This window comes from Nasonia vitripennis (assembly GCF_009193385.2).
Source record: "Nasonia vitripennis strain AsymCx chromosome 3 unlocalized genomic scaffold, Nvit_psr_1.1 chr3_random0008, whole genome shotgun sequence".
NCBI lineage: Eukaryota > Metazoa > Arthropoda > Insecta > Hymenoptera > Pteromalidae > Nasonia > Nasonia vitripennis.
Window position 1 is genome coordinate 93,106 of NW_022279628.1, and position 14,330 is coordinate 107,435.

The 14,330-nt window shown below is 37.3% G+C and overlaps 2 protein-coding genes across 7 annotated transcripts in view; one reads left to right on the top strand and one right to left on the bottom strand.

Annotated features, from left to right (window-relative positions):
* Positions 1 to 11,831, bottom strand: part of Ints3 (integrator complex subunit 3) — an 82,106-nt gene extending 70,275 nt beyond the window's left edge. For 2 of the 6 annotated variants that reach the window (XM_031926997.1, XM_031926995.1), the window contains exons 1-4: positions 11,561 to 11,793; positions 10,796 to 11,394; positions 10,167 to 10,728; positions 9,902 to 10,097 (exon numbers count right to left, since the gene is read on the bottom strand). In XM_031926997.1, the coding sequence (XP_031782857.1) occupies positions 9,902 to 10,097; positions 10,167 to 10,728; positions 10,796 to 11,394; positions 11,561 to 11,641 (1,438 nt within the window). In that variant the 5' untranslated portion in view covers positions 11,642 to 11,793. The other 4 variants (XM_032601835.1, NM_001167815.2, XM_031926996.1 and 1 more) reach the window with 4 other exon arrangements.
* A 1,117-nt stretch (positions 11,832 to 12,948) lies between these two features.
* Positions 12,949 to 14,330, top strand: part of LOC103315351 — a 59,359-nt gene continuing 57,977 nt past the window's right edge. The window contains exon 1 of the transcript XR_004227179.2: positions 12,949 to 14,204. The gene's annotated coding sequence lies outside the window, so the exon portion shown is untranslated. The remainder of the gene's footprint in view (positions 14,205 to 14,330) is intronic.

The following is a 14,330-nucleotide window of genomic DNA, read 5'->3' on the forward strand; positions in this document are numbered from 1 at the left end:
TTGTGTGATTGCTTTATTTTTATTTATTATTTTTCAGTGATCTCTACGATTTGAGCAGTTATTTTCAACCTCAATACGATCGTTTTTTTGCTTGGCATCTTTAATGACTTTATAATTTTCTCATAATTTTAATATTCTCTCTTTAGTCTCATTTGTTGGATCTTGCTGCCAAGTTTTATACAATTGTTCTTTTCTATCACAAGAGTTTATTATTGCACTTGTTATCCAATTATGTCTTATTTTTCTTTATTTTATTATTCCTATTTTTAGTAATCGTTGACTGTTCTTTAACCCACAATAAACTGTTTTTTATATAATTTTCAATAATTTTGGTTCTATTACTATATCTTACAACTGGCAAAGTCTGCCTAAAGTCACCTGTTACTATCACAATATAACCTCCAAAAATGTCGTCACACGTTCAAATGTCGCGTAAAATTCTATCAACTGCACTGAAAGTACATTTAGATGTCATTGATATTTTCCCAAATAATAACTTCTGTTTTTTGAAGCTTCATTCCATATACAGATTGAGTTGAGATATTACATGTAGTTTCTTCTGTTATATCTAATAGAAATTTAAATGTTAAGTGGGAAATTCTATCATCTATTAGCAAATTTGCTGCTGCTGTCCATGCAACTGGTAAAACAGGAATATTTAATTTTCTTAGGCACATAATCAATGAAGTTAGTAAAAAACTTTTTCCACTACCTCCCGATCCATCAATGAAAAAGTTTTTGTTATAATTTTCTAGATCATTAATATTTTCAATACTATTTTTAATAGTATTAAAAATTTAACGTTGCTTACTAGAGAATAATGAGACATGATATTTTTCTATATTTTTTCTGAAATGCTAGCATCTTTATTTCATGATAATCAGTGAATGAATAATCAATAATATTTGGTAATTTTTTTTATTAATGAAGTGATAATAGATAATAGAAGAGGGAAGATATTTATTGATAAAAGTGAACGACTAATCGCGCGATTTTTTTCAGTAGGGTAGGGAAAAAACACTTTCGCCTTATATATTTGCATTTTCGTGTATGTATGTGTGTGGCACATCTCATACATGTATGTATATACCATCGGTCTGTGTGGCATCGAACATAATTCAGATTTACAACGAAATTCTACTTTAAGATACTGGACGACTCTGCTTTTTAGGCAGGCTAATGCACTGATTATAAAAAGCACGACACATAACAAGGGGCGAATTGGCTTTTTCAGACTCGGATGATGGTTGAGCACTCGTGTCTGTCTCGAAAGCCTGCTGCGCCCTCGACTCCCACTCATGCTTAATCATCATTCTCGATTGAAAAAGCCAACTTTCGCCTCTAGTTGTGTAATGTACTATTCAGTTTCAAAATTTTACCTACTATTATGAATCAATGGGTAATTTTCGTGTTTCAAATCATTATTATTTAAAATTTTTACCACCACTCCCTATTAGGAATTGACATAATAATTTGATTTAAACAAAAATTTTTTAAAATAATAATAAATAAAAATTTTGCAACTCACAGCCAGTGTTTTGGTGTTCATCATCTGGATGGTAAAACCGTATTGCCTCTCATTATGTGAATTTTATAAATTTTTATTAATTTAAAACAACTTCGAAAAAATATACTGAAGGTTAACATTTTTTTAATGATTATCACCTGATAATCAGCTGATTATCATTAGCATTTTCTCTTATATAAACGCATATTTGTAACTATCAGCTTAAATAAAAATATTAAGCTGATATCACCTGATAATCAGTTGATGTTTTGGCACGATTACCAGCAGATTATCAGCTGATTATTAGCTAATAATCAGATGATTGTCATCTGCTTTTTTTCAGTAGGGGAGCGAGGTGAATCACGCTAGTAATATATATTACATCATGCGTTTCACAACATATCGTCGGTCCCTACAAAGTGTAGTAGATTTTAGAGCTCGCGTCGAAGACTAGTACGTTTCGTTGTTTGCCGCGAAGACTAGCACTTTTCACTTTTCGCCGCGAAGAGTAGCACGTTTCATTGCTCAAACTAATGCTCATTGTAGTATGAGAAAAACGTATGATAATTTAATAATTTTGGTACTAGCCGTTACTTTGCATATTAATGTAACTATGTACCACTTTGGCGTTCATAAATATCAACAATTGTTTTAGCATAAAGCCCCAAAACCGTAAGCGTTTTCGTGAAAAGTGCTAATCTTCGCGGCAAACAAGTAAAAAGTGCTAGTCTTCGCGGCAAAAAATGAAAAGTACTACTCTTCCAGAGGGATTTGGGACGTGCTAGTCTTCGTAGGGACCGACGATATATCCTCTATTATTAATATAATACTTTTGATTAATTAATTAATACAAATAATAGAAACTAAACAAAATAGTAATATGAGGGGTAATCGATGTGTTTGGCACTGATTGTTCTAGCATAAAAATCCTAATGGAAATATATTATAACCGTACATTTGCAATACATTTCAGTACGTAACTGTTATAATGCTGTACATTCGCGTACGTTCGCGTACGTTTTGAGTGGAATTCGGACATTTTTTACACAATTGTACAGAAACGTACGCGAACGTACGCGAATGTACGTGAACGTACGCGACCGTACGTAGATGTAGATAAATGTATATTATTTAAAAATTATACGGTAAATAGTACATGTATTATAATATTCACTTATTATTACATTTAAACGATACAGTTGAAAAATGGCTAATAGTACAGTTGATTTTGAAAATGAAAAAAGGTTGTTACTAAAAATAATGTAATAATCGTATTGCGCAGCAAATTGTCTATAGACTAATGGTATATCAGCAATTACCATTACTTTATCAAAAACATTATCCCATCGAAATGTTCGCTCCTTGTCGAAGGCAGCTGCCTTAACACCTTAGCAGCTGACCGGGTGATGGGCTTATGAGAGCAGCACTCTCCATAAACGAGCGGAACGCTGCTCTCTAACTAATCAAGCGAACCGCCGTGTTGGCCGTGCGGTGCGACACGTGAGCCGCCAAAAGGAGAACCTGTGTGGTGAGGCGATCTGAACTTGCATGCGTAAGTGACCAGACACATCTTTGGCTTCCGCTGACGTGCGAGACGGGAGGCCGGAATCTAGCCAATTCTGGTCAATCGGCTTAGGCGAGTGCGTGATATCGAATGACGTCTGCCAGAAACTCTCCAGAGAGCCGAGCACCTTCGTTCGTGGTGGGAGGTTCGAGAGAGCCGAGGTGGACTAGTTCGATAGCGCGTGCTATACCCCGGTATGATGTGCCCAGTCTGGTACCGCCTTCAGTCATGTGTTGGGGCCATGCCAGCTGCCCCTATAGACAGGGGGATCCGGGTGGTCGGACACAAGCCGGGATGAAGAAAACTAATAAACATGGAGACCAATAACGAACATCAAGAAAATACACAGGAAATCCTGGAATTGGAAACCCTAAGGGTGCCAACAGCACAAGACGGTGGATATCCAATCCACAAAGCAAGCAGCAGTACCACCATAGCCAGCGCCATGAGTGCAGCAGAGTACCGGTTCGAGAAGAAGGCACCGGTAGATGAAGAGAGCCAGACCATAAAGTAATGGCTAAAAGATCATGCCAGCCTGCGAGACAAGCTACTGGAAATAAGGTGCACGACCAGAGAAATGATGAAAACTCTGGAGAAGCAGAAGAACGTGAATATTACGATTAAGGATGGATTACCTATTATAGGATCCACCATAATCGAAGATCTCACGACCCTCGACAAGATGGAAGATGCTGCAAAGAGGCAGTCCCCCCAACAACCCAGAGCGGACAATCAAAAGCCTCAGAGGACGACAAAGTCGAAGAAGAGGGAACGGGCATCATCCGACGGAGGAGATGGTACCCCCGCCAAAAAAGACAAGAAAGAGGACAGAAGGGCACCATCCACGAGCAACAAAACTGCAGAGGCACAAGAGCCTTGGCAACTAGCGGCAGGGAGAAAGGCAAAGAAGAAGGAAAAGAAAAATCAGGAGCAAGACCAGCCTCAACAACTGAGGAAAAGTATCTCAGCAAGACAAAAGATAAAAGAGGGCGGCGTTCTGATTGGCGTAGGTAAGAGTGATGATAAAATGAAACCACTTAAAACGGCCATCCAAACCGCCATTGGAAAGGCAGGCACAGTCAGGGGAAAGATCTCCAGAATCACACTGGAAATTAGGGACATCGACAGTCTTACGACGATGTTCGCAGTGCTATCACAGTCGAGACGGGCGAAGAAGATGCCAAAGTCCATCTGTTCGAGCCGAACACGAGGGAGCAGAGGGTGGCAGTGGCCGAAAAAGATCAGATTAAGGCCACCGCTCTGCTCAAAAAAAGGAAGATCCGTATCGGCTGGATAAACTGCCGAGTGAGGGTTTGCGCGAACCCCACACAATGTTATCGCTGCCTCGGTTACGGACACGTAAAGGCGAGATGTAAAGGACCCGACAGGAGCGCCAACTGCTGGTAGTATGGCGCGAGTGGGCACAAGGCAGCACTATGCACTGTGCCAACCCAACAAAGGAGGTGTTTCTTATGCAAAGACGCTAAGATGGCCGAGGACAAGACGGTGCATGCACCAGGCACCGGTACGTGCGCGGTCTTCCGGGCGGCCTTAAAAGCGGGAAAAACGCAAGGATAATGGCGCGGATACTTCAAGGCAACCTGCACAGAAGTAGGCTCGCCCACGATCTCCTACCGAAATTTGTCGCAGAGGAGAAAGCGGACATCCTCGTGATAAGCGAACAGTACACGGATCAAGACACACCCGGCTGAGTGTCCAACGATGCAAGGACCGCCGCAGTCTGGGTGCCCAGGCGCGGAATCGCAGAATCAGAGACGGGGGATGACTACGTACGGATAAGGGTGGGCCGCATCACTTACTTCAGCGTATATCTCTCACCGAACCTTACTGCGGCGGAGCTGCTACTGGAAATGTACAATCTGTGTCTGATACAGGGTGTATTCAGCTCGAGATGGAAAAGGGCAAGATTAGTCCTTATCGAAAAACCGAAAAGAGAAGCGGACGCGGACACTTCTTATAGACCATTGAGTCTATATTGGATACGATGGGAAAGACGGAGGAAGCGCTGATTAAACCGCGAATACTTAGCGCCGTATGCGAAGCGGAAGACCTCTCTGAAGATGGACCGACATACATGATGCCTTAGAGTCTTTCGGTGTGCCGCAATACATTATGCGTCTTACGGAAGATTATCTGAGGGATCGGGTTATAGAGTATGACACGAAGCAGGGTCGTAGAAGAAGACCTAAAACTGCAGGAGTAGCACAGGGTTCGATCTTAGGGCCGGACTTTTGGGGCATCTTGTACGACGGGCTTCTAAAACTCGAAATGCCGGGAGGCGTGATGCTTGTGAGATATGCAGACGACGTAGCCGCGGTTATAACGGCACGTAACGTGGACATCGCGCAAGCGAAACTAAACGCCATTATGAGTAGAGTGCTATGGTGGATGCCGAAGCACGGCTTGACTTTAGCGCTTAATAAGACCGAAATAGTCCTCCTGACAGGAAAGCGCATACCTACCATCATACCGATGAAGGTAGGCGGCGAGACTATAACGACGAAACCATCAGCAAAATATCCCAAACAGGGATCGGTCCACTCAAAAATGACTAGAGGGCGCGTGGCGCTTTAGTCGGAAATCGTGAGATCAAACGCCACCGAGGCCATGGGCCCCGGAGGAGTCTTCTCCTTGACCCTAGGGGGAGTAGCATTGGAACCTTGAGGATCTCGTTAGAGGTGATCTTCGGTTTGCGACGCTGTCCTGGGAGTCTGGGAGCAGTTGGCCTTCGCTTCGTCGGCGACAGCTTCCCTGGTGGCGGCCTCCTCTTCCGAGGAGAGATGGCGATGCTCCTGCGTTGTGCTGTTTGCGCAGACTGCCTGGCCGCTATTTTTTGACTGACGATTTGTAACTGCGTCGTCGGATTTGTGGCTGCCGGAGTCGGGGTTGTCCGATGGTAGAGACGAATGTCCTGGAGCTTTGGATCAATCGTGGGCTGCGCAGGGACATCTATCAGCTGTAGATGTTCGGGCCATTCGGCGTTCAACACGTCGGATGATGATCCTGGGGTGTGTGGCCTTGACCCAGGCGGTGGAGTGTTTATATTATTATTATTAATATATGCTGTATGCGTATAATCTATATAAAATAATAATAATAAATATAAATATATTTTTGTGTATGATTAGATTAGGTGTTTGAAACTTGCAACAGCACAAATAGCTCAGGTAGTAAGACATTGGATTGTCAAGTGGAGGACAGAGGTTCAAGTCTTGGTCAGGGAAATTTTTTTTCTATTTTATTGCGAATTATGTATGTGAATTATCAATGTCATCAACTATTTTATAATTATTTAGATGGAAAATAAACAATTTATATCAATATAAACAAATATTTAAATTTACCGAGTGATTTCTAAAGTGATATATCACGTGATCAATCACGCCAAATAACCACGTGATATATCACATGAGAAATTGAGTGATTTATCACGCGAATAATCATGTGATAAATCACGTGATTTTTTCGCCAGGGATCAGTATGCGAGCCAGTTACTCTCAACCACCAAATCTCTCCTAATCATGGTAAATCCATGATATTAAAGGTGTATGTCTGTTCTTTTGCGTTAAGACTTGTTCAATTATTTAGAAACAGACTACCATATCAGTTTTTATCTAACCGTCTTGGTTCGGCTTTTCACCCTGAACCCTATGGCTTTGGTGTCAAAAAATGCAGGTGGGTCTATACATGAAAGTCGAATTCATATCACCTAGTGGGCTGAAATTTTGCAACTTAATTTGTGTTGGCATGTTGTAAAAATATATTGAGTTGTATTCATTCTAGCTGATATGAATTCGACTTTCATGTATAGACCCACCTGCATTTATTGACGCCAAAGCCATAGGGTTCAGGGTGCAAAGCCAAACCAAGACTGTTAAATGAAAACTGAGACGGCAGGCTGTATCTAAATAATTTAACAAGTCTTAATGCAAAAGAACAGAGATCAAACAGACATCAAATTTCAATATCATGAATTTAGCATGATTATGAGATATTTGGTCGTTGACAATGACTGCGCTCGCATACTGATGAGATTGAAATACCTGTGCAAACCTCATCATTGGTGACTATTAGCATCGATGACACTTTTCACACAGTAATTGCATTTGAACAACACAAAGTCAGTCAGTACAGCATGCTTGTACATACTGTCATATATGACAGTATGCATGTGTAGGGTAAGGTTTTCACTCTTAATGGGCGCTTTGAAAGTTATATTTTCCCTTAAAAATCATTCTAGATGAATTAATAGGCTAAATATTCATCATTCAACATTGACTGAAACTGTGAGAACTGTAGTTCTGTCTGCTATGCTATTTTGCTGTATAACATAACAGACAGCCTCTACAATACACGTCATATACTTCAAGTATGCCTGTGCCTGGCCTGAACCGTACGCGCATGCGCAAAAAATTAAGAGAACTTCTGCTACTCGGATTTCAGCGTAGAAACTATGCATATTTCTCGACGAATTCTGGGTTTCATTTCTACCGAGTCGCTAGGAAACGGGCCAGAACTTATCGACCATTTGCTACCAGGGATATTATTATTTTTGTGCAATTAAAAGAAAGTTAAGATATGGGCTTGTACCCGCGATTTCGCAGTTTATAAATTAAACATTTTATGACTGTTTTTTTGTGAGTTGAAGTATTTAAGTAGAAATCATCTTATATTATGAAATTATATTATATTGATATGTCCTATATTACATTCATAAATGCATGAGCTAAAAATTATAATAGACAATTTCATACAACGTCTACAGCATTTTAATAAATGAATGCGCTGGAACACTTAAAAGTAAATTTTGTCAAATGGATGCAGCATTTTAAGATAAATGCATGCGAAAACCATAATATAAATTTTCATAAAATGGCAGCAGCATTTTAATAAATAAATGCGCTAAACACTTTTATAGTTATTTACTCAAATTATTGCAGTATCAGAAGCGACTAAACGTTCAGAAGACTGCGCAGGTTGAGTTTATATAAATACTTTCCTGTTGTTTATCAAAGACGCATGCGCGAAAATATTTACAAATAGCGTATGTAAAAAATTAATTCCAGTGCTCATTCTGCTCTGACCTGAAGAAGCGGTAACATCAATGACTCCTATTATTTTAATTAATAAAATCGTCTAAAATATACTTCTATAGTTATTCACCCGAATAACTGCAGTATCAGAAACAGACTGAATGTTCGGAAGACTAAGCATGTTGAGTTAATATACATTCTTTCCTGATGTATATCAATGACATCTGCGCATGCGAGAAAAAATGTACAAATAGCGCGAAAAATTTGTTCGAGAGCTTATTCTGCTCTGACCTCTTGAAGCGGTATCATAATCATAGTCATTGATAATTTGGTATCATAAACAGAAATTTTTTTAAGTCTGCGCAGGTTATCATTTATATTATTTTTTATTTGAAGTGTGTTTAATAAATTCAATAACTACAACCTTGTGCATATATTGACCTTATGGGTTTCAATGGAGGGGAGTTGTTCGTTTTGGCGATCGGTGAGACGGGTCTGAAATAGTTACCTTTAAGTTGATGCTATTGCACAAGGTTATTAATTAATTGATGATTCAAATGAGATTTTAATATAATAGAGAGGTCAATCTAATTCATAAAAAATCATGAACTCGGAAAATTAGAGAAACGGAGAATGCCAAAATGGATTTCTCTTTAACATATGCGTTTATATGCGATGAAATGCTAGTGATAATCAGCTGATTATCATTAGCATTTTATCTTCTATAAATGCATATTTGTAACTATCAGCTTAAAAAAATATTAAGCTGATATCACCTGATAATTAGCTGACGTTTTGGCACAATTATTAGCCGATTACCAGCTGATTATCAGCTAATAATCAGCTGGTTGTCATCTATTTTTATTCAGTAGGGAGGGTTTTGGCTTGAGCATTTATTTTTTATGTATTATGACTTGCTATACGTGGGGTATTGCGGTTCAAAGGATAAAGACCTAACTTAACGTACGGGCATTTGAGTGCATAAATCCAGTCATCAAGAATCTATTTTGATTTTGAAGCATTATCTCTCATCTCTATTATGATTTCGGAGAAAACAATAAGGTTATTTTATGTATTAAAATTTACATACATTTATACATCTATATATATTTTCATCCTTCGCGCCGCCATATTGATCACGTGAGCTCTCAATCGTTTAAACGTATTATTAGCAAACTGAATTTTTAAAACAATATTACTTAACAAATATTGCAGTAAAAATCTAGCTCTTGTACTTTTTTGTAAGATTTATTCTTAACTTTATTTTAAAAAAGGTTTTATAAATCATGTCTGTTCCCTATTGTCTGATTTTTCGTAATTATACTTTTTGCATGTATTCACAAAGAGAAAAAAAAGATTCCATTGAAAAGGGAATATATTGTGCTTAAAAATACATGTTATTTTTACCGATTTTTCCATTTTAAGATACTTAGTATCTGTGTTACAAACAGAGTCAAGGAAAAAGTTGAAGAATCTTTTTATGTAAAAATTTAGTTTAAAACTGGAATCTCTAGGATCACTTATGTATTAATTCGAATGCTTGGAGAGACAGTAATATTTCTTTTTTGAATCCAGAAAAAATGAGGTTGTCTTTATGCAAAATATGTAACACCAACTGTGGAAATCAGTAAAATCTACTGATTTGCACATTAGAATCTACAGATTTCTTAGTAGCTTTAACCAATTTTGGATAAAATTGGTTTTAATAGTCTGAAAAAGTAGAATCTTCTTTATTTTTCTCCCTGTTTATTGTAATTGTATATGTATGTTACTAACCTATATCTGCATTGGGTGGTAAACAAAATTCTTTAAAAGTTTCTCTGATTTTAGTCCTTAGTTCTCGATCTAATTTAGGACTGTCGAATAATGGATACAAACTTGGTAAAACTCGTTTTTCTAATATTTGACGAAGAGAAGAAAAAATACCACTCTTTACTTTATCCTCTAGAGTAGGATAAAAATTTGGTATTATCTTAAAAAAAAATAAAACAATTATTTTAAAATAATATTTAATTTGTATATAAATTTGAAAAAATCTTACTCGACACAAAAAATCTAATAGTGTGGCTGTAACAGCAGGATGTGATCTCATAGAATTATGCATTACTAATATAGCAGGTTCTATATTCATAATATTATCTTTATCTGGCTCAAAGAACAACCAGTCATAAAATAAGGCAAGCTTTGCATTACTGGCTGCTACAGGTAAAGTACAAGTTGTAAAGAGCCATCCAATAACAGCCCATCTGGGTATTATATCTGAGCACAGAAGCTCATTAGTAGGGTGTATAACACCAACAATAAATCTTATTAAGTCACACCGCAAAGTTTGTGATTCTGGTGTTGCAAGATATTGTCTTTGAAACCACTCCTGGTACCTTTTATGATTCCCAAATCGCACTGTGCTTGTTAAAAAAACCAGTTTTCTCTCCATATCAGGTGTTAGTCGTGATTGTAAAAATCTTCTAGAAGTTCGTGTTTGTAACAACTGCAAAATACCTGTGAAATTTGGATTTAATGATTTTGGATTAAGAAGCAAATCTTTCCACAGAGTTTCAAATTCTGGTATTCTAGCAACGTTTTGAAGGAGTCGAACTAAATCCCTGTACAAAGAATTTCAATTTGTTAATAATTTAAGTTTAAAGGAACATAATTACAGGAATTACTTACCTGCCTATAACTAAGCAGTCTGTTATTCTTTCTCTTATCAAAGATACTATAAAAGTTATTTCCTTTTGTCTCAGATTTGTTAAATGTGAAGCACTGTGATCTTCTATTAATCGTAAATAAGTATATATTACTGAAGCAACTAAGAATGGAAATTTATCCAGCCAAGATCTATTTTCTTGAAATATATCTAATAAAGCATCAATTAGAAAAATGTTGCGCTGTGAGATATCTCCGCCAGCAGCATGTCTTAACAAACTTAAACAAAGATTATCTACATTTGTGACACTAGTCCTTATCATTTCACGAAGTAGCCACAAAAGTTGACTTTTTGCAAGATCATTTAGCCGAAGATATTTTTCAAGTACCATCTGATTTAGGTGAGCTAGGATAACAGTTAAACCATCACGATTTACAAGCGTTAGATCTCTATAATGCTTAGAAGCATCTTGAGGTTCAGTAAGTATTGCCATCAAAAATCCTAAACATACTTCCTCGTGAGTTTTATCTTTACAAACAGCATTACTCAGATTATCATGAATATCTTTTTCTGATAGACCAGTGCTCAAATTCTGCAATACTAAGTAACAACGCTCGAATTTCTGAAAGTTTATAAATATGTCATTTTAAATTTAGCATTACTTTTAGTACTTATTTGTTACGCTTTTGGTATAATAATTTTCAGTGTCTAAGAGCTTAACTGTAGAAAAATTATCTCAAAATTCAATTATTTATTTATTTTATTTCATTAAAATCAAATAAATGTACCTCTTCCAACTCATCCTTATTTTCAATGCAAGATGTGAGTAGCAACCGAGAAGTAAATTGCACTTTGGCTTGCTCCATCATATTTTGACATTACTATAATTTTAATACCTATAATTAATACCAATAAATAAATTATTAAATTATAATTATCAAAACAAATGGAATTATAATTATAGTCAGGTTAGTTAGGAAGATTTTATCTTTTTCTCAAATTTAAAATTAAAATCAAGGAGTAAGAGAGGACAAGACCAGACTTGCATAGTCGCATCAGAGATGAGAGGAGAGATTGCCGATGAGCATGGGCGAAAGCGTGCCGTGCGATATGCAGTCGTAAGCTAGCGCCGCCCTGCGGTTTTCGCTCCGAACTATACGCATCTAGAAGCAGCGGAGGAGAAGTAGGGGCGGCCGTACGCAACTAGCTTCCCAACCAGCAGCAGCGGCGAAGGGGGAAGTAGAGAGTACACAATCACATCGCGGCACGGCAGAGCATAGAGGAGAAATAATATAAGCGGCGGTAACTGTCAAGGATTCGGGCTTACGCGGTGAATATGATTCATAAACAATGATATATTTATAAACAATCACCGATAAACTCTATTACAGACTAAACTCTAAGCCCTTAATGCCAGTGGCCATGATCGTCTTTATGAAATCAACCCTCACAATTAAAAACTTTAATTTTTTAGACGGATTATGGTTAAACCGACACAAACAAGTTAAGCTTAAGCTTAAACAAAGCTAAATTAAACTAATAAGCCACCCCAGCCTCCCGATAAACATACGCTACTTTCAGTTTTCATATGCCAACGATGATCGTGGTGGCGCGGTCTACGTTGTTGCTTGGTATTTTTATGCACTCGGGTTCGAGTCCGAGTCTCAGCAAATCTTTTTTTTTTCTACTTGCTGATAAAATATACAGTATACAATAATAAGGCAATAATATGCCATTCTGCTTCTGCAATTATATTTCAATTTAGCTAAGTATACGGTGGGCCTGCAATAAATATAGGTATAATTTACTTCTTAATCGTTTATGAAAAAAAGTATACAATGAAACTACTTGAATTTTAGGAATACAAATTAATAATTTTTTTTTTTTAATATCAATGTAATTAATAAAACGTTATCGTACTAATAAGATAATTTAAATTTATTTAAAATTGTATTTTTTCTTTACGTAAAAACTATAAATAATGGTAGTTATACATTGCAGGTGCCCACTGTACCGTATACTTACCTAAATTGAAATATAATTGCAGAAGTAGAATGGCATATTGCGTTATTATTGTATACTATATATTTTATCAGCAAGTAGGAAAAAAAAATTTGCTGAGACTTGGACTCAAACCCGAGTGCTTAAGAATACCAAGCAACAACGTAGACCGCGCCACCACGATCATCGTTGGCATATGAAAACTGAAAGTAGCGTATGTTTATCGGGAGGCTGGGGTGGCTTATTAGTTTAATTTAGCTTTGTTTAAGCTTAAGCTTAACTTGTTTGTGTCGGTTTAACCATAATCCCTCTAAAAAGTTAAAGTTTTTAATCATGAGTTTTCAAAAGTTTTAGATTCAAATTTTTTTACATTTATGTTGTTGTTTAAACATTCTTTTTAGTCCAATAATATGCCCGAATAGTTATTTGGCGTTGGTTGAAACTACCGCGAGGTGTGGATGCGCAAATTCGACAGTCGCCGTTTGTCACTTTTCCTCCGCCGCGTCAGGCGCGGTAGACCTAAGAATATATAGCGCCTCTCCCTTCTCCTCCACTGCCGCTGGATGCGTATACTTCCCCTACGCTCCTTTTCTAGATGCGTATAGTTCGATCGCAGGCCGCAAGTGGCGTCATGATCGAATTCGCCACGCATTTTTAACACGGCATCGGCAATCTCTCCTCTAATCTCTGGTCGCATCCCAAAGTAGCAACACTCTTTCGAAAAAATTAAAAACTGCAAAGATTTTTTTTCTGTATGTTTGAAACGTCAGGGTTGGCGTTGGCGACTGAAAGTGCAGATAACGCACCTAGTGGTTAACTACATAGGCCGCACCGACTTAAGCATCAGAAAGCTATAGTCTATTGCGCGAGAGTTAGGCTAGGCATCTAAACAACATGTAGGAATGAAAATTCTTTCATCTATTGCATAATCCATGTCAAGGATAAGAGTTATTACGATAAAAAAATGTTTGTTTTCTCGAACTCATGTCTAAACCTAACTACCCCGAATGGAAATTGAAATCGTACGTTTTTGTTATATTACGGGATGCTGTTGTAGATTTTTGTACGATGCCGTATGTTCACATTGGGAGTTTAAACTTGGTTCGCGCGCTCGGTTCGCGCGCTTGAAGGTTAACAAAGATGGCAGCCAAAAAGTCTCCGAAATACACAGAGCTCTTATGGAGCTTCATTAAAAAATGTCGAAATATAAACTTTTACACGATAAAAAATCTTGTCAGTGTCCTTACACACTCCGTGTGAATAGAGTGAGGCTACACCGTCGTCAAGAAACATGATAGAAGGCCAAAACGTTATAAATTCTGGCATGATTAACATGTTTAGTGCTTTCCGTAAAAGCTCCAGAAAAAATTGAGCTATATTCATTAGTTTTACAAACAAGTTCTTTGAAATATAAGCCTTATCTGGTCACAGGTATATTGTTACTAAAATGAAAACGTTAAAAATGACATTAACTTTCGATTTTAAGAGTTTAATCTCAATTTTGAAATATTTATTATAAATAAATCTCTCATATTTTGTTACGCATTCTTTTATACT